Raw genomic sequence first — 27,149 nt, 5'->3', positions numbered from 1 at the left:
TGCATCCCGGTTTTATTAGTATTTAGGTGTGGCAAGGCCAACAGAAGAGGTGATTGCCGTTAAAAACATAACTTGTTATGCTCCCAGACCTCAAGAGAGAGTACATGTCGCAGGATGGGGGGGACAGTCAGGGAAGTACCAGGGTCGGTCACCAGGTGGAGGTGGGAGGAGGGTCTGTGGGTAATAGCCTTTATTGTGGTTTCTGCAGGAAAAACAGGTGAGGCAGGGGAAGCACGTTTGGATAACTTCAGTGGACTCTGGGGCACTGGGGCTGTCCCTGATGGTTGTCACTGGCCCTGGGGTGATGTGAGCAGGTATATGGTGGCCCGGATGTGAGAAATGGATCAGGGAGGATGCTGAGGTATAGACTCTGGATTGGGTGGTTTGTACCCAAAAAGTGCATTTGGAGGGGTTCATCTGAGGAGTGAGGGGGACAAAGGAGGCAGAAGGCCCAGGCGAGGTGACGGGGAACACAGGCCTGTTACTGGGTTGTGGAGAACAAAGTGTGTCCTGTCCAGCTATGCATGCAGAGCAGACGGTGAGGCAATGAGTTTGCAAGATAAAGAAACATAGTGAACACAGTCCCTGCACCCAGCCGTGTCTCAATTTTGGACTTCGTCACAGGAGCCGGTAAATTCCCTATTCTCTTGCAGAAGCCAGTTGAAGGTTGTCACTTGCCAACAGATAGAATCACACAGCTGAAGGCAGGTTTGGGAGTAAGAAACCAGGTATCTACAAGGCCAGTCTTGTTTTCCACTGTGCCTCTCAATGTGCTTGATGTGTTCCAAACACATGCCAGGTGACCCCTGGATTTCAACAAACGGTGTGGGTGACAGGACTCTGCGGAGATCATAATGACATCTGGGTGATCAGCCACAGCCCCCGTCTCCGTGTTGACAGGAGAACAAGGGAACAGAGGTGTCCAGTGGGGGCAGTAAGTCCATAAGCAGAGGCTCCTTCACGCAGTCTCCCCAGGACGACAGATTACAATTCCAGAAATGTGCACCTGCTCTGTATTCGGGAGACTGTTTTTTGTGCATCAAGAGACCACTTGAGGTCCTGTGAGCGAAGACGTAATGGAGCTGAGTCACAGTCTGGGAACGTGAGGAACTAATGTCCTCAGATGGAGGTGACTTGAGGGCATTTACCAACAAAGCAAATGCCATGAGGTAGTGAGGACATTGCAGTTAAAGGGTGCCTTCCTGGGGCACCGGGGTGGCTCAGCCGGTTGAGCGGCTGACTTCGGCTCAGGTCATGATCTTGCCGTTTGTAAGTTCAGGCCCCGAGTCGGGCTCTGTGCTGACAGCTCAGGGCCTGGAACCTGCTTCGGATTCTGTGTCTCCCTGTCTCTCCGCCCCTCCCCCACTCTGTCTCTCTCTCTCTCTCTCTCTCTCTCTCTCTCTCTAACATTAAAAACAATTAAAAATAAATAAATGTTTAAAAAATTTTCAAGGGTGCTTTCCCATCCTTCAGGGTCTGCTACCAAAACAAAGCAGATACTCTGCCTCTCCAGAGGGTTTTACCCAGAGACCAGAAGTTCTCTGAATGCAGAAGAATTGGAAATAGCATATTGTGTTGGTTAGCACAAGGGGTTGACAGCTGTATCCAGGACTCAAAAATAACTGTGGCTCTAACAAGATGAAAATTTGTCTTTCTCAGGCAAAAGTCCCCAGCTCGTGTGGTGGCTGGGGGTGCAGGGTCCCCCCATCTTGTTGGCCTGCCTTCCCTGGGTGCTGCCCCATCTGTAAGTTCCAAGATGGCCACCAGCCTGTCCAAATTCCAGACATAAGGGAGGGGGAGAAGAGGAAGAGGAGGGGCACACTGCTTCCTTTGAAGTCATGATACAGAAGTCGCTCCTCTCGCATTGGCCAGAACTTGGTCACAGGCGGCCATTATTCTAGGCAGCCCTGTGCTCAGCTAAAAATTGTGACCCTGCTCCTACAGAGTTGAGTTCCTCAGGCTTGGTGCCATTGGCATTTTGGGCCAGATAATTCTGTGTTGGGGGGGGGGGGAGGCTGTCCTGTGTGTTACAGGGTGATTAGCAGTGTCCCTGGCCTCCACCCACTAGATGCCAGTAGCACTCCTCCACACTGTGACAACCCAAATAACGCATCTCCAGACAACAAGATTGTCCCTGCTTGAGACTGCCGCAGACGAAGGAGAGGGTGGATATTGGGGGAGAGCTAGCCATCTCTGCCACCTACTCGCTAAGAGTTTTCATTTCTTTCCTCCTCACAAACAGAAGAGAGTGGTCAGTTAGGAGCACAGCCACACGAGGCAAGGGGACGTGAATTCAGATGCCACCTCTGCTGAGTACGAACGTGTTTCCGCCTGAGGAAAACCTGGCTGGTTGCTGGGGGTACGGACAGGAGATGATGCACGGACGGTACATAGCACGGGCCAGTCACATAACGAGCACTCAGCGAATACTAGCTATCTACATGGAGGCTGGCTTGGTTTTGGTGGGGGTGGGGGAGGAGTCTTGGTGAACTTTTCTGGACGGAAGGGACGCTTGGGTTGTGGGAGTTTGCAAAAGAGGAGGGAGACTGATGGACCATTACTTGATGGGGGAACAAAAGAATTACAAAGAGCCAGGTGATGGTTAGAAGGTGAGCAGCAAGGATATCAACACTTTCTTATATAGAAGACAGAACTGGGGCGCCTGGGGGGCTCGGTCAGTTAAGCTCAGACTCTTGATTTCAGCTCAGGCCATGACCTCACGGTTCATGGGTTCGAGCCCCGCATTGGGTTTTGGGCTGACAGTGTAGAGCCTGCTGGGGTTTTCCCTCGCCCTCTCTGCTTCTGTCTCTCAAAATAAATAATTAATAAACTTAAAAAAAAAAAAAAAAAAGGCAGAGCTGGGACTAGGTCCCTGAGTTCCATGCTCGTGTTTTGTTCTTTATCGCTACAATGTGACTGGGTTAACATTGGCACAGCCGTTGATCCTAGGCTGATTCCTCTTCCAGGTGCAGCCCTCACTGACCTTCTGAATCAGGACTGGGTCCAGCTGCATAAAACGGCAAGCCCAGTTGATGGTACTTTATAAAGATAAAGCGCGGTCTCTCACATGAAAAAAAAATGTCTGGAGGTGGTTGTCCAGAGTTGGAAAGACAGCTTGGCATTTTCAGCAGGGACCCAGGTTCCTCTCACTTTCTGCCCCACCATCATAAGCATGTGCCTTTCAGTCTCAAGGTCATCTCATGCTTGCCAGTGGCGGCCATAGCCGCTGCTCTCCCATCCACGTGCCAAGTGGCAGGCAGGAAGGGACAGGCGCAAAAGCAAGACTATCATCTGAGCCAGCCCCTTTTGCTGGACAGTGTTACCAGAAACCCTAGCCAGCAACTTCTACTTCCATCTCATTGGCCAGAATGCTCCCTGAAAGGGACGCTGGGAAGTGTAGTTTTTTAGCGAGGCACATTGGCTCTCCAGGTGTCACCAGAGCTTTCTGGAAACGAATAAGGGGTGGAATGGATGTTGTGTAGTCAACTAGAAATTTCTGCCTCAGGGGCGCCTGGGTGGCGCAGTCGGTTAAGCGTCCGACTTCAGCCAGGTCACGATCTCGCGGTCCGTGAGTTCGAGCCCCGCGTCGGGCTCTGGGCTGATGGCTCAGAGCCTGGAGCCTGTTTCCGATTCTGTGTCTCCCTCTCTCTCTGCCCCTCCCCCGTTCATGCTCTGTCTCTCTCTGTCCCTCCCCCGTTCATGCTCTGTCTCTCTCTGTCCCAAAAATAAATAAACGTTTGAAAAAAAAAATTTTTTTTAAAGAAATTTCTGCCTCACCTTCCAAGGTGGGAATCTGTGAGTGACCAAAGGAGAGAGTGATGGGGCGGGGGGGTGGGGGGGGGGAGGGGGGCATGAGCCAAAGAGAGGGAGGGAAAGAGAAAAAGGAGAGAGAAGTCATCTCTGAGTCACATTCTGAAAGGAGGGATCGCTCCTAGGAGCTCTTTGTGCTGGGTCTTCTCCAAGTGGAGTAAGATGTCAGCAGGTATCATGTCAAGGTGCTTTCATTGTGGGATTCTAGCTAACTTCAGAAAAAAGGCCATTTGTTAGAAAGAAATAAGGAAGCCTAAAGAATCATTAAAAAAAAAATCAAAAAGGATCCTCAGGTGGAACAAATCAAGAGTCTTGTCAGTTCAAACCATGTTGCTATTGTTGGTAGGTCCTTTGACTTCAGACGCTAAGTCCTGGGAGAGAGCTTGCGGTTCGCCTTACCTGCGAACTGTAGGAGGACACTACAGAGTCTGTCTGTAGTGGGGGGAAAAGGGCTCCCCTAGAAAAAATTGGGATGTTGCAGCAGATAGAAAAGGATTTAGAGATCCGAGGGCCAGCACGACCAGTATCCACTAGCAGAAGTGATGGGAAGAGAGACTATTGTAGTTTATTAAGGGTGGGAGAGTAAGGGCCATGTTCAAGGAACATTCAGTTGGCCAGGGGTGAACAAGCAGGGGTGCAGACGGTGGGAGGGGGACAAGGCTAGCGGGATAGGTTGAAGCCAGACCCTAGAGTTCTTTGATAACCAACCTGAGAACTGTATATTTTTTAGCAGGTGGGTGAGAAGTGTTCTTGCACAACAGGGCAAAGCAATCAAGCGTGACCCATGCTATACAGATTGATCTAAATCGTCACATAAATGTGGGGAAAGTCTCTCTGGGTTTCAGGGACACTGGATGAGGGACTCAAATGCCACCAGATCGCTCTCCCCCTCTTTTCCTCCCTCCATCCCTCCTTTCCTTCTCACCGCTTCTCTCTCGTTGGCTTCATTTTTCCAGACCATCTTCCTCACGTAGTTGAACTTCACGCAGCACCTATCACCTCCCTCAACTCACACTCAGCTTTAACCGTGTGAGCCCTGAGCCTTGCCTCCTCAGGTGTCAAATGGAAGAAGTTAGAGAGGGGTCCTGATTGGTTCAGCTCAGGTCAGGTGACACCCCCAAGCCAATCAGGTCCAAGGAAGCCCACCTGAAAGGAGAGAGCCTCTCCCATCAAAAGCCCCCCCGCGGGGCACCTGGGTGGCTCAGCTGGCTAAGGGTCAGACTTCAGCTGGGGTCATGACCTCATGGTTCGTGAGTTCCACTGCGGCTCTGTGCTGACAGCTTGCAGCCTGGAGCCAGCTTCAGATTCTGTGTCTCCTTCTCTCTCTGTCCCTCCCCAGCCCACACTGTCTGTCTGTCTCTCAAAAATAAATAAACATTAAAAACAGCAACAAAAATGCTGGAAAAAAAAAAAAAAAAAGCAAGCAAGCACACCACAAGAGCAGGGCAAAGAGCATTTCCCAGGAGGAGGAGTGTGGTGGGGCCTTGTAGAGATAAAGCAGCGAATATCCACTTTTCTCTTCTTCCTGTTACTGTTTCAAGGGCATTTTGAGCACCTACTATGAGCCAAGCACTGTGTTAAGTGTTTTATATGGCATATCCCATTTTGCTCTCTCAACAAGCAGATGTCATTATTACCCCATTTTATATTTGAGCAAACTGAGTCTCAGAGAACGTTAGAAAAACTCATCTAGGTTAGGCAGCCAGTCTAAGTGGCAGAGTAGGGATTCAACCCCATTCTGCTGAGCTCTGAACTATCCCATTCTGCCGAAGATCCGCTTTGGGGCCTCCCTCACCTTCCTACGCAGGGAGACATTTGGCAGGGTCACCACTAGCCCTTTTGGTGCCTTTATTAAATTAGAAAAATGCTCCCCTTCTTCAGGATGTGTTACCGTCATCTGCTGGAAATTGTCACTGCAGATATACAAATCTGCCCCCTCTGTGACGTGAATGATGCCCCTTTAGATGAGCTAGACCTTGCGTCATTCATAAACCACCCAGCTCTGGGTGTTAATACAGGAGGCAGAAACTGTGGCCAGATGTTTATTGAATGGCAGGCACTAACGTGGATTCACTGGGACCGTGACTTACGTGGCCTCTGGAATAGGCAGATGGTTGGGGGAATGTCTGGAGCTGCTGGGTCTGGGTTGAAGAGACACAGGTCAGTGCAGAAGCTGGTTTCTCACTCCTATGCTGGGTCTTGCCATTTTGGCTCTTGGCTACTGGAGAGGCTGGCTGTACGGGAGGACCCTCGGTCAGGTTCAGACTCTTCCTGGGTACACACGACTGACCCATGAACTTGAGCTCAGCTGGGCAGTTCTCAGGGATATAGATGTCTATGACCTTGGGGATGTGTAAGGGTATCTGGGGCTCTGGGATCCTGTAGCCACTGTGGTGGGAGGGGGCAGTGGTCAAGGAGGTAGGAGGTACTAAGTTCAAAAGTTCTGGGCTTGGTGCTTTAAGGGGCTGCGTGGCCAGATTCCTGGAGGAATCCCGGCGCTTACGTGAACTCACCTTGGGCTTTTTGGATTTGGAACTCTTAGAATACCTGCTGGAGAATTTCGAGGCTTCGGAATTAGGCTGGAGCCCTGTCCTGGGGTATTCGTGATGTAGGTCACTGGTTCCGTGAGTGGACAGTCATAGGGAACCGTCTTGGATGCATGGTCTGGGATGCTTGGAGGAGTCTGTGACAGGCTGGATGGCTTTGGTCCGAGCAAAGGCACCATGGGAACAACGCCCAGAGGTAGTGGTCTTGGTGGTAGTTGGAGGGTACCAGGGGCCCTCCGGGAGGGGGGTGCTGTGGGGACCTCGGGATTACTTGCTCTAAAGGAAATTTCTTGCCATGTACCTTTTGTCTTTCCTTTTGTCTTAGGTGAATGGTAGATGGGGTCTGGCAATGCCATTACATGGAACAAAATGGAAAGGAGTTTCATCCCTGAACGACTGCGTGAATCAGAGTTGCTCTACCAGGCTGGACCACTCACCTCTGAACTCTTACAAAAGCAAGAAATCAATAAACGTAATAAATAATAAATAATAAAAACGAACAAACCTAGAAATGACTGTATTTTGGGATCTCTTTGTTACACAGCTTAGCTTTCTAAAAGATTTTTTTAATGTTTATTTATTTTTGAGAGAGAGAGAGAGAGAGAGAGAGAGAGTTGGGAGGGGTGCAGAGAGAGGGGGTGGAGGACCCAAAGCAGGCTGTGCACTGACAGCACAGAGCCCCACGCGGGGCTCCAACTCACCAACCAGGGACCAGAGCAGAGCGGAAGTGACACTTAACCAGCTGAGCCACCCAGGAGCCCCTACACAGCTTAGCTCGTATACAAATATAGAATATATGCTCCTTTGTCCCTGCCTCCAAATCCTGTTTTCCTTCCCACTGCCCGCACCCTTTCACCACTCAGCCCAAGGCAAAAGGAACACTCTTTTGGGTTTCAGCCCAGTTCGCTTACGCCAGTTACTTACCCAGCCTGAGGAGCTCCTCTAGTGACGTCAGAGCAGAGTGGGGGCACCCATCCCTTTGGCCTAGAGGCTACCATGTCGGCCCCAGCCCTTGAGCACAGCTGCCTTTGTCACGGTCACTCCTGTGCCAAGAGTGTGATGTTCTCACAACAGTCGCCACAGGGAGTGCCAACTTCCCCACGTGGCAGTCACAGAGGAAGCGTCTTACCTGGTGGCCGGACCTGGACATCAGCACCCCTCCCACCCCCCCCCCCCACCCCCGGCTCACTGCACCCCGGCCATCCAGGCTATGAGTCAGAGCCCGTGCCCTACACCAGTAAGTGTGTAGATGCAATCACACTTAGAATTAGAATGTGGAGAATGTTAGAATGTTAGAGAATGTGGAGAATGTTAGAATTGTTCTCCAATTAGAATGTGGAGAAAACGATAGACTTCACCAAGGAGTCGTGGGGCCACAGGGCAGAAGGGGCACATTGAGCCGGCCACGTCATTCCCCTAGTGGCCCGTGGTGGGTGTTTCTGTCTTCCCGTGTCCTTCAGCTGGGATGCCACTGAGCCTGCCCGCTGACTGCATTTCGTATCTAGCTCCCAACCTTGGTGTCTGCCCTCTCTCGGATTCCGATTCAAATTTGTTATCCAATAGTGTGTGGAGGGGCTTCTCTGTCCCAGTCCACATCCAATCATCTGTGATGATACTAAATAAAACAGAGGCTCCTTTGTGGGTAAGACCCCTCACTCTGAAAGGTACCTTAGTGGGGCATGTTTCGTTATTGGAGCATGACCTTGACGGAGGGACATAGTGCGGTCTCATCCCGAAATATCACTGTATTTTACCTAAATAAATGTAGTCAGATTTTATGCAAACTAATGTATTTCTTATATAAATATAGAAAGATAAGGATGAATTTTCCTACCAGCTACTGAGACTGTAACAAATAGCACGCCCCCTATGCTGGACACCGTTCGAAGTGCTTCACAAATATTAACTCATTAAGTTCGCCAAAATTTGCCATTTGTAAGGAACCGAGGCACAGAGAGGTTAAGTAAAATGCCCAAGGCCGCCCAGCTATTAATGGGAGAGCTGAGATTCACACTCTGTCAGTGCAACTCCAGAGCCTGTAATATGCTCAGCCACTATGTCATTTCTCTTTCCCTCGTTCTGAAGGAAGGAATAAATAGAGATCCCTTTTGCGCTTGCGCTCTCCTAGGGTGTCTTTGCATTTTGAACGATGTACAAATTAAGTCACGAATCCAATTAAGTGTACCGGCTAAACGTATAAAATAGAAATGGCCCTGTCTCTAGGGCAGTGGCTTCTCATGGTCGCTCTAAGGAAGTGATCAGAATTTGGGCACCTTAGTGAGAAACCCCGGGAGGACAGGTATGTTCCAATGGGGAGGGTGCTGGTTTTGGAGTTAGCCAACTTGGAGCCAGAATCTTGACTCTGCCAATTACTAGTCATGAGACTTTGGCCAAGCTACTTAATGGGAATACTATTGCTTAACCCACAGAGTTACTGGAAGGCTTAGCCAAGACCACACCAATCCAGTGCCTGGCACACAGTGGGCTCACAAAAAGCGCTGGCTCCCGGTATCATCCCTCTATTACAGTATGCGTCCCGCTCAGCTTTGAGTCCATTATTTTTATGTAAATACGTTTCTTCCATACCGGATTATAAGCCCCTCAAAGGTTCAGGCTGGATATAATCCAGTGTTTTTAGAGGCACACCAGCGTGGTAGGCACAAGAATACGGTGATAAAACAGCGTATATTTCTTTAGATCCATCCCATCCTGTGCTATGAAGGTCCAGATGGTCAATGCCTTCATGACTTGTAATGGGAGTCCCAAGGCACAGGTGCTCAGAACACAGACCTCTCAATTGTAAGGCCAGTTCTTCCATTTGCTCTTCCTTTAGTGATGGGCTCTTGGGAGGAAGTGGCTGGGACCAAGGCCATTGAACACATCCCAACTCTCAACGGAAGCTGCCACATTGCCTCCGCAAAAGCTTCACAACTTAACCTACCCACCAGCGTGTGAGGATGTCCATTTCACTAGAACATCTCCAACATCAAATCTTTCCATTTTGTTTTTTTTTTTAAACTTTTTGCCTATCTGAAGGATAGCACGTGATATTTCGCTGATGTTTTGGTTCCCTTTACCTTACTATGGAGTCTGAGCATTATTTCGTAGGGTTACTGGCCATGTGGTTTTCTAGGAGACACCTTTCAGCAGTGAGGGGGCATGTAGCTCGGATGACCACATTGGGACCTCTTTTTCATGTTTTCAAGTCTCTGCCTCAAGGCCTACCACGGGGCATGGGACAAAGCTGGAGTTCATTCGTGTCTGTTGAAAGGCATTGAATCTTTTTGCAGTCAGCAATGGTCTACCTAAGCTGTTCCCTGGGGTTGGAAACCCTCCAGCTCTAGACATATACAAAAACAAATTGCAGAGAGTGAGTGGAATAAGTATTTGAGCATTTCAGAGCCATGGTGGCCTTGATTGTTAGGCTGAGTGTCTTGCTGAGGGGCAGATATCTAGATTGACGGATCACAGGCTGTGGAGCCCTTGATGGGCTGGACCCGCTGTGCTATTTGGAAAGTGTGCCCCCCAAAGATTCATTTGGAAGGTACAGAGTGAATAGTCCAAGGCTACTGCAGGAAGTGCTGCCTCACGGGACATGTGCTAGATGTCACCTGCTACGTGAGTCAGAGGCTTCTTGGCTGCAGGGAATCCAGAGGGACCAAGACAAGCCTACCCTGACCACCAGCCCTCCATGTCATGCTCTTGTCAGCCAAACTGCCCATAAAAATTACCCATGAGTCCCTCAGTCTGGACCTGGGATCTGGCTCTGGTTTGGTGCCTGCTACCCATGCCACACCCCCTCCCCAAACCCCCAGCCCAGGTCCCATCAACTGTTCTGTCCATTCCCTGCATCTTGAGTACAATTGTTCCCACTTTCTTGGCTGTGAGCACAAAGTTTGAGATCAGAGACTTCTGCAGTCAAGTAGTGGTCTCATGATCACATCCTGAGTGCTGAGGGTGATGCCCGGTATAGAAGAAGAACTCAATAATTAGCTTAAAAATAAATGGCTCCTTGCCACTCAAAGTATGGTCCCTGGATCAGTACAAAAGGCATTGCCTGGGAGCTTGTTAGCAATACAGCATCTCGGGGCCCTGCTCCAGACCCTCTGAAACAGGATGTGTACTGTAAAAGACCCCCAGGTGCTTCATATGCACCTGAGAATTTGAGAAGCACTGGCCTAATTCATAGACTTGTCCTGAAAATCGGTGACGTCAGGTGTGTACGTGCCCAGCAAAGAGCTTGGTATATTACAGATGTTCAAATAACATGAGTCATTTCTTTCTGTGTCCCTTCTGCCCTAAAGTGCAAAATCTCTGAAGCTAGAGACCATGTCTCATTTCCCTTGAGATCTCTAGTCAAGTTTAGCACCTGGCTTATAGTCATTCTCAGTAAGTTTTTAAGTGCTAAAGACTTAGCATGGCTTTGTAGTGATTTTTCAAATTGCAGGTTGCAATCCATTAGTGGGTGGGAAAATAAATTAAGTGGGTTGTAACCGTTTATTTATTTAAAAAAAAATTTTAAAGGTTTATTCATTTTTCAGAGACAGAGAGACAGAGCGTGAGCAGGGGAGGGGCAGAGAGACTGACACACAGAATCCGAAACAGGCTCCAGGCTCTGAGCTGTCAGCACAGAGCCCGAGGTGGGGCCTGAACTCACAGACGGTGAGATCATGACCTAAGCTGAAGTTGGACGCTCAACCGACTGAGCCGCCCAGGCGCCCTGGGGTTATAACAATTTAAAAAAATAATTAGGGGGCACCTGGCTGGCTCAAGCAGTGGAGCACGTGACTCTTGATCTCCGGAATGTGAGTTCAAGCCCCACACTGGGCATGGGGATTACTTAAAAATAAATAAATAAAAAGTAAAATAGAAGAGAATAGAAAATGTCAAAGTGCATCACATGTGATAAGGATACATTTTGGGGGTACCTGAGTGGCTCAGTCGGTTGGGCATCCAACTCTTGATTTTGGCTCAGGTCATGATCTCACAGTTCGTGGGTTCAAGGCCCACATGGCTCTCTGGCAGTGTGGAGCCTGTTTGAGATATTCTCTCTCTCTCTCTCTCTCTCTCTCTCTCTCTCTCAACTTCAGCTCAGGTCATGATCTCACAGTTCTTGAGTTCGAGCCCCACATCGGGCCCCCTTTGGGTCCTCCCCACTCATGCTCTCTCTCTCAAAAACAAATAAACATTTAAAGTGTATTTCTTCCTGAGAGTCACAGTCTAACTTGGTCACACTTGGCCAAACTTGTGATTCTGTGTGCAGTTTCTGGAATCAGATGCCGGTGGATCTAAATCCCACTTCTCCTATTTATTGACTGTGTGACCTTGGGCAAGTTACTTAACCTCTCAGTGGCTTCTAACTATGAACAAGGTTGTTATAAACATCCATGTGCAGGGTTTTGTGTGGACATAAGTTTTCAAACCCTTTGGATAAATACCAACAAGTGTGATTGCTAGATTGTATGGTAAGAGTATGCTTAGTTTTAGGGTTTTTTTTTTTTAAGTTTTTATTTAAAGTCCAAGTGTTATATTAGTTTCAGGTGTACAATATATTGATTCCACAATTCCATACAACACCCAGTGCTCATCACAAGTGCCCTCCCTAATCCTTATCACTTATTTCACCTATTTCTGCCCCCACCGCCCTCAACCAACCTCCCCTCTGGTAACCATCCGCATGTTCTCTATAGTTAAGATTCTGTTTCTTGGTTTGCCCGTCCCTCTCTCTTTTTCCTCTTTGCTCGTCTGTGTTGTTTCTTAAATTCCACATACGAGTGAAATCATCTGGTATCTGTCTTTCTCTGACTTATTTCGCTTAGCATTATACAGTCTAGCTCCATCCATGTAGTTGCAAATGGCATAAATATGCTTAGTTTTGTAAGAAACTACCCAACGGGCTTCCAAAGAGTCTGTACAATATATTTTGCATTCCCACCAGCAATTAATGAGAGTTCCTGTTGCTTCACATCCTCGCCAGCATACATTACCGTCAGCATTCTGGATTTTGGCAATTCTAATAGGAATGTGGTGATATCTTACTGTTATTTTTTTGTGATTCCCTCATGACTTCTGATGCAGAGCAAGCATAATGTTTTCAAGGTTCATCCATGTTGTAACATGTCAGAACTTCATTCCTTTTTATGGCTGAATAATATTCTCAATTATAGTAGAAGAAATAAAGGGAGTAGGTCCTGGGTTTTTTTTTTTTTTTTTTAACTGCTTCAATAACCAAATGGGGAAAAATAAAAGTCACTTGTGTATAATTTTCATGAGGGTGACATCACCTCCCCCGTACAAAGAACTGTCCCCAACCAAGCTGTTTTATGGCCCTAATATGCTTCCAGTTAAATTGGCTTTGCTGGAAAGAAGTTATTTGGGTTTTGTCCCCACTTTCATTGGGCTGGTAACTGGGAGCTGACAAACTGTGTTGAATTTGCGTTATATCAACTTAGCTATGGTGGAACTGCCTTTCTCAGAACTCCCTTCCTCATAGAGTTCCCTGTCGGCACGGGTTGCAGAAATATTTGTGCAAGATTTGGAAGCCAGAAGTGGACTGGAGCCATGCTGCTGTCCACACTATGGAGATTTTACTATGTTTTCGCTGTCTTTCTTCTGGTGTAGTTGTGTCCTTTGCTCTCCAAACAACTGATCACCCTAGGCCAGGGAAAAGAGTCAGATTTTATAGAATTTGTTTGAAAATATGTTTTGATGAATGTAAAACTATAACAAAACATATGGATATCCTTTCCAAATTTGAAAATAAACAATAAAGAGAACAAATTGGAAATGTATGAATCACCAGATGAAAGGATTAATTATTCATCTTCCTGTATGAATTCCTCCTGTGAACACTCCCTCAATAAGTCACTTGTTCATATGTCCTTGTCTTAGGTTCTGCTTCTAGAAAATGTGACCTAAGAGAACAGGAATTTCTGGATGCCTCGAATGTGTACCTCCTAAGTGCCAGTCTGGGGGTCCTGAATAGACTGGAGATGATAACAGCTCTCACCTACCTCTTCAGGAATAGGTGCTTATGTTTCCCACAAGCCAAATTCCAACATGTCTATTTCATAAACCCCAAATGTCTCCATGGCCCTTAGATGTTTCTATACTATAAGGTATAGGAAGGCAAGGGAAACAAAGTGAGGGGTGTTATGGCACCTTATAGTTTGTCACCCCTACCCGTCACCTTAGAATTGTATCAAGAGCATGGTGGGGAGGCGGTGGGAGTTGGAAGCAGGAGAAACATCATGGACTTGCATGAATATTCCAGTGCACCGGAATTCTGATTTTGGGACTTGGGATTTGTCCTGCATGCTGGCAGCAAATTGTGAAATCCCTGGGTAGGCAATGCTTCTCCGATATATTGATATGTTTAAGCTCCTGACTCACCCATAGTTAAACAAAAACAAAAACAGCCCACTTGACCTAGGGCTGGGAAGTTAGGGGTGATGGCCAAGGGGTGTGTGTTTCCTTTGGGGGGTAATTAAAATATTCTAAAAGTGATTATGGTAATGGGTGCACAAATCTCTGAATGATCTAAAAGCCATTAAACTATACACTTTAAATGAATGACTGTTATGGTGTGTGCTATAGACTGAACACTTGCGTCCTTCCCTGGCTCCCATTCGTGTATTGAAACTTATCCCCGGTGGGATGGTATCTGGAGGTGGGGTCTTTGGGAGGTGGTTAGGTCATGAGGTGGAACCCTCATGAAAGGAATTAGGGAAGATAATAAAAGAGACCCTTGAGAGTTCCTTCATCCTTTCTACCATGTGAAGACACAGTGGAAAGTTGGCTGTCTGTGAACCAGGAAGCAGGTTCTCACCAGGCACTAAATCTTTTGGTGCCTTGATCTTAGATTTCACCTCTAGTACTGTGAGGAAGAAACTTCTGTTGTTCATAAACTACCCAGTCTATGGTACTCCGTTATAGCATTGTAGACTAAGAAAGTGAGTGAATTATATTTCAGAAAGCTTTTTGAAAAAGAAGCCCTCCCAGATTTCTTTCCGGCATATTCCAGTCATGACAGCAGCGCTGGGGTGCAGTGTGGGCCACTTGAATGTATGTGGTTAGCGGCCTCTCCCCAATCTATTGGAGAGTGACTACTAGGTCTTGGGAAGTCCTTTATACCAATAATAACCAAAATGCCACCCAACTCCCAACATACTCCAAAGCCCTCTTGGCTGTCACATTGAGCTTTGCCCCTCTCCACCCCATTCCGTCTAGGCCAATATATATCAACCTTCAAGGTAGACCAGCAGGCCAGCTTTCCCCCAGCCCCTTCTACCACCACTAGGTCTTGGTTGTCCTCTATCTGCTAGAGTGAGAGTCCTCCTCATTCCCTGAGCTTTGTGAAAGAGCTTTCAGATCTTCAATTCTGAGAACTCCTGAGAAGAAAGTGGCTTTCTAGACCATGAATTGTAGATCATTATAGATCACCGAGTCTCTATTGCTTAACTATCTTTTGGTTCCAAGTGTTAAGAACAATTATCCACGAGTTTGAAAAAGAGTAAAAAGATGGCTGTATAACTTTTCAAACTTAAATCAAAACACTATCTGCTTAAAGGCTATCTGATTTTCTAGGGGATGTAACTGTTTGACTTTGTTATTGATTAGGCCCCAGTTCTATAAAGGTAGGTGTTAACTTGTAGAAAATTGACAAGTTGCAAATGATTTTTGTCCTGTGGAGAAGGTAATCTCAAAGATCATTGACATAGTATTAGAGCAGGGCTCAGCAAACTTCTTCCATAAAGGGCCAGACAATAAATAGACTTTGTGGGCCATACATTCTCTGTTGCAACTATTCCACTCTGCCATAGTAGTGTGAAAGCAGCCACAGACTGCTATGAATGAGCAGGGCTGCGTTCCAATAAAACTTTATTTATAGACGTTGAATTTGAATCTTACGTCACTTTCACATTATGAAATACTGTTCATTCTTTTTCCAGCTGTGTAAAAAAATGTAAAAAAAAAAAAAACAAAACTCCACAAAAATAGGTGGTGGGTTTGGTTTGATCATCAAGTCATAGTTTGCCAATTCTTGGCCTAAAGGTTTTATTGTCCCGCAGGTCTTTAGCTAGTTTCATATTTAACTTGGAAACTTATTCCAGCATTCTTTTTTTTTTTTTTAAAGATTTTATTTTTTAAAGTAATCTCTACACCCAATACGGGCCTCAAACCCACAACCCCGAGATCAAGAGCAGAACGTTCCACTGAAAGAGGCAGCCAGGTGCCCCAGCATCCTTTTTTTTTTTTTTTTTTTTTAACTTTATTTATTTTTGAAAGAGAGAGACAGCGCAAGCAGGGGAGGAACAGAGAAAAAGAGAAACACAGAATCCGAAGCAGGCTCCAGGCTCTGAGCTGTCAGCACAGAGCCCGACACGGGGCTCAAACTCACGAACCAAGAGATCATGACCTGAGCCGAAGTGGGACACTTACCCAACTGAGCCACCCAGGTGCCCCAGCGTTCTTTTTTCCTATGAAATGTATGTGAGTGTGGATGTGGGTGTATATTGGTGGCAGCATGTATATATTAGTTACTTCTATCCTCTGAACCAGTTTTGCCATCTAGCTGGTTCCTTCATTAATGAGTTAAATACATCTTTGACACGTTCGCCATATATTTTCAGTTCATTTTGAATGTGGAGTCATTCGGCTATCCCTTCTCTTACCTGGGCTCCTCTCCTCTCCCCCAAGTGCTTATCAAGATGTTTCCCTAAATAAGGTCAGGTCTATGAGAAATTCTGATGCCTACAACTTCCTCCACACCTCTATTATTACTATGAGGCCCTTTTCCCATCAGTATCCTTCTTCGTGAGGCCAACTGCTAGGGCTGGCAATGGGCTGGCCTGCATGGATGAAAGATACTGAGTTAATGACACTGATAGTGGCTGATGCGCAGTGGGGCTTGGCAATGAGTTGGCAGTGAACTTCAAGCTGCCAGGGCCCATGTGGAGGAGAGCGGGGCGTGTGGAGCCTCTGAAGGCTCCAACAGGGCTTCTCCCCAGCTCCCCCTGCATCCATGCTTGCAGCACAGCTGGAGACTCATCCCTGTGGTATCATTACTATGAGCCAGGGCTCCCTAGAAGACTGGCTCTGACAGGCCAGCGTTATCGCTGGGGACTTTCTATTGTAAGACAAATAGTAATGACTCCAGCTGGGCGTGGGGAGAATCATAGGCTTCTTCCCAGGGGAAGTTCCCGGGGTGCCTGGTTGTTGTTTGGTTGGGCGGGGGTGGGGGGGTGGGGGGGGTAGGGGGGGCAGGTGTTAATTACACAGTCCCTGGGTGGTGGGAGGGAGCCATTTCCCAGCTGAGGAGGACTGGAAAATCTGGCACCTTCCTCCCAAGTCAAGATTGCCGAGACCACTATGATCAAATGCTCGTCCTCAGTGGGTGGTAATCAAAGGATTATTTATTTTGTAAAGTCAATACCAGCCATGAGTGTTATTATTTTTGTCATCTTTGCATAGATTGGGGTGGAAATTGGTATTACCTTCTTGAAAGTATTTGACAATAAATATATTAAACATATCAAAGTTTTGTCCCAATTACTGCAGCTGGGCCTGGGTCTGTGGCCAAGTCAAACCAACCCTAGGGGTTATGAGAGAGAACAGGCTGAACTTAGCATAGTTTAGAAGCATCTACATATTTTTAACTACACAAATGATGCGCGTGTATATGATCACTGTGTGAAATCAAACATTACAGATAAAGCTGACATTCTCCCACGGGACCATTGCTCTCATCTCTGAGGTCCACAATTTTATCAGTTTTGTGTGCATCTTTCCAGCTTTTTTCTGCCATATTTACAGATACACGTGTCTATAGAAATATGAGGTATAATTCCATGGGGGAGACTGTGGATATATAAATGATATAATATTTTATCCATTTTTCTACAACTTGCCTTTATCACTCAACAATATGCCTTAGACATGTTTTGTGTCTGTACATAAAGGCTACATAGTGTTCTAGTGACACGTGCATAGTTTATTTAACTGACGGTTTCTTTGAGGGCAATGGTTCTCACCCTTGTGTACTGCCCATCTCCCTATTCCATAGATGATGAAAAATGTTCACACTCATAACACACTGCTCAAGAGATGCATATTAATTTGTAATAGTCTGGGAACCTCTGTCCTCACTCTGTCCCTTCCTTTCTCTTTTGAGAATGCATATAGGAACGCAAGCCAAGAGTTAGTGTCATTATAATTGGAGTAATCTTGAACTCGGTCTTAAAAAATGAGTAAATCACTGTCAGGCCTTCCATTTTAATTATTGTTACTATTAAACAACTTGGAACATCTAACAACTGGTCTCCGTGTGCTTCCTTAGTCCCATCCAGCTGGAAAGAGAGAAAACCCACTCCGTCCACCATGAAATTGAGTGCTTCCTTACATAATAGGCCACTGTGTTATTCTCACATAGGACCCTAGGCTCCCTTTGCATAGAAGAAAAAATAGCTTTTCCAGGGGCCCATCCTAGCTTATGGAAGAGTATAAGGGTGAGCCTTAGGAGTGAGGGAGTGAGGGGTAATTCTGCTTTTGGTGTCTGCAAATTAAGAGAGAGGACAGGGGGACAAATAATAAACTTGACACTGAAGGCCAAATAAAAAAAGAGGGGGGGGGGGTCAGGGGGTGTTCCAGGCACAGGAAGTGGCCAAGACTGACGAACACCTCAGGACTCAACCACTCTGGCCTGTGTCCCAAGTCGAAATGCAGAAATGAGTCCACACCACGTGTGGCTGAGTTCCGAGAAGACAGCATGACTGAGCAGGCCTTGCGTGGGCCAAGTGCTTAGTCTCATTCACTGCAGAAAGCACCTGCCCAGGGGGTTCTGTCTCAGGTAAGCAGACAGCTGCCTTGGTGCCAGGTTCCAGCAGAGGTGTATGCCTGGGTCCCCACCAGTGGTCTGGCAATGGGGAAAGAGGTCAGCTCAGGATCACTAGTGTTGCAGCAGTGACATTAACACGAGCCAAAAGGACCAGGACCCGAGGGCTGCCCATGTGCCTTGAAAGGTTTCTTCCTTTGCGGAGATAAACAGGAATGAACATCCCCTAGGGATCACAAATTGTCACAGAAGGAAGGTCTGTGGCAACAAAGACAGTCTCAGGTACTCACAATAGGTGCAAAGTCACCCAGGTTGAATACTAAATGGCGGTGTCCTGTCCTTGTCCTAGCTGATGAAGCAGGAATGCCAATCACCATAATGACAGCGAATGTTTATTAACTGTCTACTATGTGCCAGCCACTGTGTGAGCACTTTTCATGGAGTGTCTCACTCCATCCTCACAGCGTCACAGGAATGTTGGCATTTCCATCTGCATTTCCAAATGGAAGCCTGGCGAGGCGAAGCAGCTTGGCCAAGGTTACACGTTGCTGCAGTGGAGGATCGAGCCACACATCTGACCCAAACCCACGATCCTCTCACCTTGAGGCTCAGCAGAGCCCCTGTTGTGGGGTTGTTGGGAGGACTGCATCGGCTTCCATGGCTGAGGTCCCTGACAGTCGGTGGATGTTAGGAAGAAGTGCTGTGTGGCCAGCCCTGGGTTGGAAAAGAAAGCCGTGGAATCTTCTAACATGGCATGTTTGTGAGGACTGGCTTCCTCAAGAGAATTCCCCAGCTGGTCAGAGTCGCCTTAAAAAAGATGGACACTGGGCTGTTGGCTTCGAAATTTTCTTCAAAACAACAGGGGCCTATTTTCCCTGTTTTTTTCTTTTTTTAGTATATGTGCTGCTGAAGCGAGCACTGTTTTTTTCTTTTTTTAATGTTATTACTATTATCCTTCAAATTGGGCAAACCACTTAACTATGCCCCATGTGTTTATTTTGACAGCTGATACACCTCCTGATTCTCTTTTGCAGCACCACAGGGAATATCCTACTTCTTCTTCTTTTTTTTTAAGGAATAACATTTAACAATTTTTTTTAAGTATTGTGTTGTCTCCTTTTTAAATTATTTTTTTAATTTAATTAAAAATTTTTTTTAAATTTACATCCAAGTTAGTTAGCATATAGTGCAACAATGATTTCAGGAGTAGATTCCCTAATGCCCCCTACCCATTTAGCCCAGCCCCCCTCCCACAACCCCTCCAGGAACCCTCAGTTTGTTCTTTGTATTTATGAGTCTCTTCTGTTTTGTCCCCCTCCCTGTTTTTATCTTATTTTTGCTTCCCTTCCCTTATGTTCATCTGTTTTTTATCTTTTTTTTCTTTTTTAAAATTTTAATGTTTATTTATTTTTGAGAGAGACAGAATGTGAGTGTGTTAGGGGCAGAGAGAGAGGGAGACACAGAATCTGAAGCAGGCTCCAGGCTCTGAGCTGCCAGCACAGAGCCTGACACGGGGCTCGAACTCACCAGCTGTGAGATCATGACCTGAGCCGAAGTCGGACGCTCAACCGACTGAGCCACCCAGGCACCCCACATCTGTTTTGTATCTTAAAGTCCTCATAGGAGTGATGTCATATGATATTTGTCTTTCTCTGACTAATTTCACTTAGCATAACACACTCTAGTTCCATCCACGTAGTGGCAAATGGCAAGATTTCATTCTTTTTGATTGCCGAGTGATTCTCCATTGTATATATATACCACATCTTCTTTATCCATTCATCCATCGATGGACATTTGGGCTCTTTCCATACTTTGGCTATTGTCAATAGTGCTGCTATAAACATGGGGGTGCACGTGTCCCTATGAATCAGCATTCCTGTATCCCTTGGATAAATGCCTGGTAGTGTGCCATTGCTGGGTCGTAGGGTAGTTCTGTTTTTAGTTTTTTGAGGAACCTCCATACTGTTTTCCAGAGTGGCTGCACCAGCTTGCATTCCCAGGGAATATCCTATTTCTTATAAGCTGAGAATAGGAAACAAAAACTACTCCCTCCAAAGGCTCTTCATGGGAGTGAGCTGTGGTCTTGCTCTTCGCTGAGAAGACTGCCCTGAGGCTGCAGTTAGCTTTCTGTTTTCAACCTTCTTCCCAGTTTGAAATTTGGAGTTGGTTCCTCATGACCCTCTTGTACTAGAGATTTTTCGTTGTATCATTAGTGCTTCCACCAGCTCTTTTTTGATAAAACACAACTCCAATTCCTGCTGGAAAGCCATGCCTCTGCAGTTCTCAAAGGCTTGATTGCACAGACCATGATTGGCTGCAGCAATCAAGTTCCTTTACCTCCTGGCCACAGTGATTGGTTGAGTTGGCCAAATAACCCACGTACAACCGATGATATGAAAGGAGATGGTTGCTGGGGCTTCTGGGAAAGAGGCACCCCTCCTGCTCTTGAAGGATGTAACTGTAGAATTACACTGGCCATTTCTGCTTTCCTAAGTGGGGAGACTGGAGCTTCAGGATCAAGCCAATGCCATGGAGGCAGAGCAGGGAGGCAAACATCTTTGGCAATATCATTTAAGTCCCTGGATCAAGCTGAGCCTGAAGCTAGATACCTCAGGACTTTGCAGCTCAATCAGTAAACCAAAGTCTTTTTGTGTTTAAGGCAGTTTGGGTTGCGTTTTCTGTCACTAGCAATCACAACAGCCTCGATGGTGCACTTGCCTCTGAGGACTGGCAAGGGAGCGGAAGGAGTATCCGCCTGCTTGGAGGCTCAGTCTGAAGGTGGGGGTCAATGTGCTGGCAAGAGTGCGGGTGAAGAGGGGCTCTCATACACTGCAGGTATGAGTATAAATTAGTACAGCCTTTTGTGGGGGCTGTCTCATTATACTACAGGTATACGTGTTAATCTGGCTCCTCTGAGAAGCGAGCACCAGGATGGATTAAGTGTGCAAGGATTTTATCAGAGAAAATTGCCTCTGTGAAAGAAAATATGGGGGAGGGGCAGAGAGGGCTGGGAGAGGTGTCAGTCTGTGACACAAGTCTGCCCCCCCCTCCCCCCAGTGAAGGACAGACAGTGGAGGCATCCTAAACTGGCCTGTAGTCTAAGGCAAGTTCAGCAAGGCCATCAAGGTGTCCCTGAGCCGAAGTCCACCAACAGGGAATGCTCTCCCCCAGAAACAGGGCTGTCTCAGGACCCTGCCTCACTTAGTCATTGCCTGGGAACAGCCTATGGAAAGTGAGGCCTCCAAGCAAACAAAATGATGGATTTCTTTTTTTTTTTTCAAAATGATGGATTTCAACAGGAGGCCCCGAGGTGCGTTCTCATGGTGGTCGCAGGACACATACTCAGAAACCACTATTAAAAGTCAGCAGTGGTTGGGGCGCCTGGGTGGCGCAGTCGGTTGAGCGTCCGACTTCAGCCAGGTCACGATCTCGCGGTCCGTGAGTTTGAGCCCCGCGTCGGGCTCTGGGCTGATGGCTCAGAGCCTGGAGCCTGTTTCCGATTCTGTGTCTCCCTCTCTCTTTGCCTCTCGCCTGTTCATGCTCTGTCTCTCTCTGTCCCAAAAATAAATAAACGTTGAAAAAAAAAAATTAAAAAAAAAAAAGTCAGCAGTGGTTAACTCTGGCTGGTGCAATTATGGGAGACACACACAACCTAAGACACCTTTCTCTGTATATGGTTTTACAGTCCATGTCTGTATTTTTATAAAAAAAAAAAGTAATCCTATTTTAACATGGGCACACACTTTGAACAGGTAATTCCACTTCTAGGAATATATCCCCAAGAAAATAATTGAACGTGCATACAGAGATGCTTATCACTGTGTTATTTGTAAGAGTGGAAAATTAGATGGTACCTAAAAGGCTAACAATAGGAGTGTTAAATACTTTTTGCTACATCCACATGCTGGGATGGTATGCTTCATTTGCAATGATCCTATGGGTGATATATATTAATTGCCATGCGCTCCAGCATCCCTGTCTGTCTGTCCATCTATCTATACTCTAGGTGTCTAAAAATCTCTCTTGATTGTTTCCACCCCTCCCTCTATCCATCCATCCACTCATCCATCCATCCACTTACCCATCCATCCATCCATCATTCATTGATCTATTTCCCCCTCTCCACTCCCCCCTATCCCCGCCCCGGATTATTCTCAGGCTTGGTTGCCTGGCTTCCCTGCCCACAGCATCTCAGCAGCAACAGTCTAGAAAAGACGGGAGATTCTGTGGGCTGTCAGAGACTGGCACAGTGACTCCCAGATATGACAGGTGACAAAAATTACCTGAACTAGACAAAGCGCATATGACCCTGAATTGTCAAGGAAAGGCTAATCTTGTTGGATATCATCTGTTTGAGGAAGCAAGAAAATGTATAACGTGGTTTAGAAAGATTCCCATCCAAAGTAGAAAAAACAGAGATATTTGTGACGCCTGTGGAATGAGTTCTTGTTTTCTGGAAAAGTCACCTCGGCCGAGCTCCTCATTCCCCAAAGCTGCCTGATAAATCACAGTCAGAGCTGAAGGGGAGTGTATCTCCATTATATACAAGAGAAAACTGAAATTCAGGGAGGTTAAGCCACTTAGATGAGGTCACACAGTAAGCCGAAGTGGTGGGATCCGAATCTATGTCTTTTTGATTCCAGTTGTGATATCATGGAGATGTGCCACCCTCCTTCAAGGATGAGGACAGAGAGCTTTCAGCTTTCAGCTCCTTCAGGGTCAGCTGCAGCCACAGAGAGGTCACATCCTTTCTGGGGAAGCCTGCATCACTGACTGAGTGAAGTATGGGTCTAAAGTCCTGGCCACTTCAGCCCTATGTGGTCCACTCCAACGGTCAGGATTTCTCCCGGATCTCCTGGCCAGGTTGGCTGATAATTTGCCAGACTGCACCCCAGTTCCACTCCTTCCTCTGCTTTCTCTTCCCAGGTATTGGTTCCTAATAAACAATCTCTACTCCAAACTCTGTCTCAGCAACCGCTGCCAGAAAACTCAGTCTAGAACCAGTGATGCTGGGAGCAGTCTGAAAAAGCCACAGGATGGGGCTTAGGACCTGGATTGCTCCCCTGCCCCCCTCTAGGTTGGCAATCAATAGCGGTGGGTGGAACACAGCCTCTGGCACAAGGTGGTCCAAACCTCCATAGACTGAGCTGGGAGGGTGTACCAGGGGGAGGGAATGTCCTGGCAGAAGCCATGTATCAGGTAGTTGATGAACAAAGAAAACAGTAGCCCTAAGCATAACTAGGTTGGATGGCTATTGCTACAAGGCTTTGCAGGATACTAAACAGCCAAGGACAAGTAACAGGCCCTTCCTCTAGGAGTGAAAACCAGAGAGCCTCTTGGGTTGCAGACAAGGAAGCTGGCAGGAGGGCAGACCAAGCCCGAGACTCAGAGTGACCGAACTTCAAAGGCAGTTAAGCTCCCAAGGAAAGCAGTGTTACACTATGGTCAGGGCCCCGACTGGGACCCTGACACATGGGATGAGGTCATCTGGGTGGTGCCCCCCAAAGATGTTTCCACTTGAGGGGCCATTATGAATAATGCTGCTATGACCCCTCATGTTTGAATACCTGTGTTCAATACTACTGGGTATATACCCAGAATTGGAATCACTGAGTCCTTTGGTAATTCTATATTTAACTTTTTGGGGAAGCACCATACTCTTTTCCAGAATGGCTTCACCATTATATATTGCCACCAGCAATGTATAAATTTGTTGATATTTTTGGGTTTTGGGGGGAACGACTCTCCTCTTTGGGCCCACATGGTTCAGATGATACTAACTCCCACCACTCTCTGCCCTAGAGATGGGCATCTAAACAACCAGAATTTGCCAAAGCGGAATAGGCGTGTGACTGAGCCAGGCCCGTGAAATTCAACACTGAGTCTCAAACAACCTTGGATTTGTATTGCTTACATATATCCACCACCCTTGTTTCTTAATTAAGCCAGTTTCAGTGTGACCAAGTCACCACTCTGTATCATTAAGACTTGCTTGTTTGAAACCTCTGCCTGGGGCGGCACCTGGGTGGCTCAGTCGGTTAAGCATCTGACTCTTGATTTAGGCTCAGGTCATGATCTCATGGTTCGTGAGATTGAGCCCCATGTTGGACTCCATGCTGACAACGTAGAGTCTGCTTGGGATTCTCTCTCTCTCTCTCTCTCTCTCTCTCTGCCTCTCCTCTTCTCTCTCAAAATAAATAAAAATACATATTAAAAAATTAAAAAAAAAATCTCTGCCCAGGAACTTTATCTCTTCTGTGACTTATATTTATTGAGTGTCAGATTTACACTAGGTATACCTACATGATGTGCTGGAGTTGGGCTCACTTTTGACGGGGCAAGACCGGCTCAGTGAATGGTCAGAGACGCGATCTTGCAGACAAAGGGGAACTTGCGGCTGCATGTGTTATCATTCCATGACCTCAGAGCTGCAGTGAGAAGAAGCATAGAATCCGGGTGAGGGTCCACCTACCACAGTAAAAGTAACCTCACCGCCCCACTGGAGTAAAAGCCCTCTCCTGTGGCCTCACGTCTGCACTGGCACCCCTTTCTGGCTGATGCTTGATGAGGCTGCTGTCCGGCCCTTCTCTCTCCTAAGGCTGGTCCTGACTTGCTGCTGTGGAGGGGCAGGACACCCTTTACCCAGGGGCTTGGCCCAGCTCTGACTCCCAGGCTCCAGACTGGCTCCCAGGATAGCAAGTCCCTGTTCCCTACCTCCCTATTCGAATCAGGAAAAGAAAAAGGGGCGCAGAAGGAGCAGGAGTTGGGTGCTTGAATCTGGACTTTGGTAGATCCAGGTTTGAAACCCATTTCACTACTTGCTGTGTGACCAAGAACAAATTGTTTAACATCTCTGAGCTTCCATTTCTTCATCTGCAAAATGAGAATATGAATCATTTTCACTTCTCCAGATCGGGTTGAGGAGTGATGATGTTGCTCATGCTGATGGCGGTGATTGCTAATACCACATGCAAATCGTTGTGGCCACTTTATATACATTAGCTTCTTTCCTCTTCACAGCAACCTTGTGCGTTAAGTATCATTAGCCCATTTTGCAGATGCAGACTCTGAGCCAGGAGGTTAAGGCATTCACTTTGGACCACGCGATTAATAAGGGGTGGAGCTGGGGTTCTGAGAACAGCTGGATCAGCTGTGCCTCCTATAATCCTCACGTCTGCCCTGTGGGTAGAACGGTTACTAAATCCATTTTACAGAAGAGGAAGCGGAATCTCAGAGTGAATAAGTGATTCCCTGCAAGGTTACAGAGCTAGAAAGCAGCAAGGCAAGGGCTTGGACCCAGGTGTATATCCTTTTCACTACTTCCACCTCGGTGCTTCTCCAGGCATACCTCTGCTCTGATAGTGAGGAGCACGAGCCTGGGGTCGGGGCTGGCACTCCAGCGCACTGGGGAGCTGACACAGAAGCACCATCTTTTGACTACAGTCTGTGCGACCCCGCCCCTCCAACCTGCCCCATGCTTCTGCCTCTAATGTCTTTTTAATCCAAGCAGGGTCTGCAGGTCAACAATGCCCCGCTACCTACTGTTTAAACTGTATCCACGGGCGGAGAAGGGCCCGGCCCCCAACCCCGCCCACTCCGCCCCCACCAGCCCCCTAACGCCCAGGAAAAGGAGGGGGTAGGCAGTCTCTCTGCCATCCCCGGCTCCTCCCCAGCACCCCTGCAAAAGCCCTGATCTCGTGGGCACTCACCGCTGGTGGGCCGGTACCATATCTGCACGCAGTCCTCTTCTGGGTCCTTGTGGACGCCGTCGTCCGGCTGGCTTCCGTCCCAGTAGCTGTAGTCATAGGAGGAGCCGTCGGTCCATTCAAACTGCCCTTCCTGGGCAGTCCCATCCAGAGTGGAGGAAGCCAGTCCGTGAGAGAAAGATCTGGCATCAGAGCCAGCCCCAGCTCAAGGCTGACATTCTAACGCCTCCATATGGAACAGTGCAGAAGTCCTCACTTTGGAGGCTCCTAGGGGCTCGGTCCGTTAAGCCTTGGACTCCTGATTTGGGCTCACAGCTTGTGGGATCGAGCCCTGCCTTCTCGGGATTCTCTCTCTCCCTCTCTCTCTCTCTGCCCCGCCCCAACTCGTGGGCGCACGCATGAGCCTGCATGCTCATGAGCTCTCTCTCTCTCTCAAAAAGAATCTTAACAAACAAACAAACAAACAAACTTTTTAAAAAGTCCTGGGGCGACTGGGGGGCTCACTCAACTGAGCTTCCCACTTCGGCTCAGGTTATGATCTCAAGGTTCCTGAGTTTGAGCCCTGAGTTGAGCTGTGTGCTGACAGTATGGAGCCTGTTTGGGATTCTCTCTCTCTCTCTCTCTCTCTCTCTCTCTCCATCTCACCCAGTCTCTCTCTCTCTCTCAAAATAAATATATAAGGGTGCCTGGGTAGCTCGGTCAGTTAAGCCTCCGACTTCGGCTCAGGTCATGATCTCCTGGTTGATGGGTTTGAGCCCCACGTGGGGCTCTGTGCTGATAGCTCAGAGCCTGGAGCCTGCTTCGGAGTCTGTGTCTCACATTCTCTCTCTCTCTCAACAATAAATATTAAAATATTTTTAAAAAGTCCTCAGTTTGATGCGAGATACTGCTATTATACCATCACTACTAGCTGCTGTTTATTGAAGGTTCATTAGTTGCCATCAGGTGCTCTACTTATTTTCTCCCCACCGTTGTCCAAGCAGGCATCGTCATGTCTATTGCACAGATGAGAAAACTCAGACTCAGATTGGCCTAGCCAAATTCACATAGCTAATAAAGCATTGGTGCTGGCATTCAAACCCAGGTCTGTGAGACTCCGTGCCCAAGATTTTAACTACTACACTTTTTTTTTTTTTTTAATTCAATTTACCAGCAGACCGGAGTCACCCTTCATTTCTTTCCTTTTGTCCCTGTACTGTGTATTTTTCTTGCCTGATGTGAGACTTCTCTGTCCAATTACAAGAAAACTCC

General features: G+C 47.2%; 1 protein-coding gene and 1 long non-coding RNA gene across 12 annotated transcripts in view; one reads left to right on the top strand and one right to left on the bottom strand.

Annotated features, from left to right (window-relative positions):
- The window catches only part of LOC147573087 (uncharacterized), a 476,171-nt gene that overhangs the window by 447,433 nt on the left and 1,589 nt on the right, over nt 1-27,149 (top strand). The window lies entirely within an intron of this gene.
- SYT17 (synaptotagmin 17) overlaps nt 17,617-27,149 on the bottom strand; it is a 121,050-nt gene continuing 111,517 nt past the window's right edge. For 9 of the 11 annotated variants that reach the window (XM_086692966.1, XM_086692969.1, XM_086692971.1 and 6 more), the window contains 2 exons: nt 25,902-26,031; nt 24,435-24,620 (listed from right to left, as the gene is read on the bottom strand). In XM_086692966.1, the coding sequence (XP_086549092.1) occupies nt 24,541-24,620; nt 25,902-26,031 (210 nt within the window). In that variant the 3' untranslated portion in view covers nt 24,435-24,540. Of the gene's footprint in view, nt 18,997-24,434; nt 24,621-25,901; nt 26,032-27,149 lie in introns of those variants that run through there. The other 2 variants (XM_086692964.1, XM_086692965.1) reach the window with 2 other exon arrangements.

The sequence above is a fragment of the Puma concolor genome, chromosome E3 (genome assembly GCF_028749965.1).
Source record: "Puma concolor isolate L17-30 chromosome E3, mPumCon1.1.hap2, whole genome shotgun sequence".
NCBI lineage: Eukaryota > Metazoa > Chordata > Mammalia > Carnivora > Felidae > Puma > Puma concolor.
Note: the sequence above shows the minus strand (reverse complement) of the source record. Positions and strands in the feature narration are given on the sequence as shown.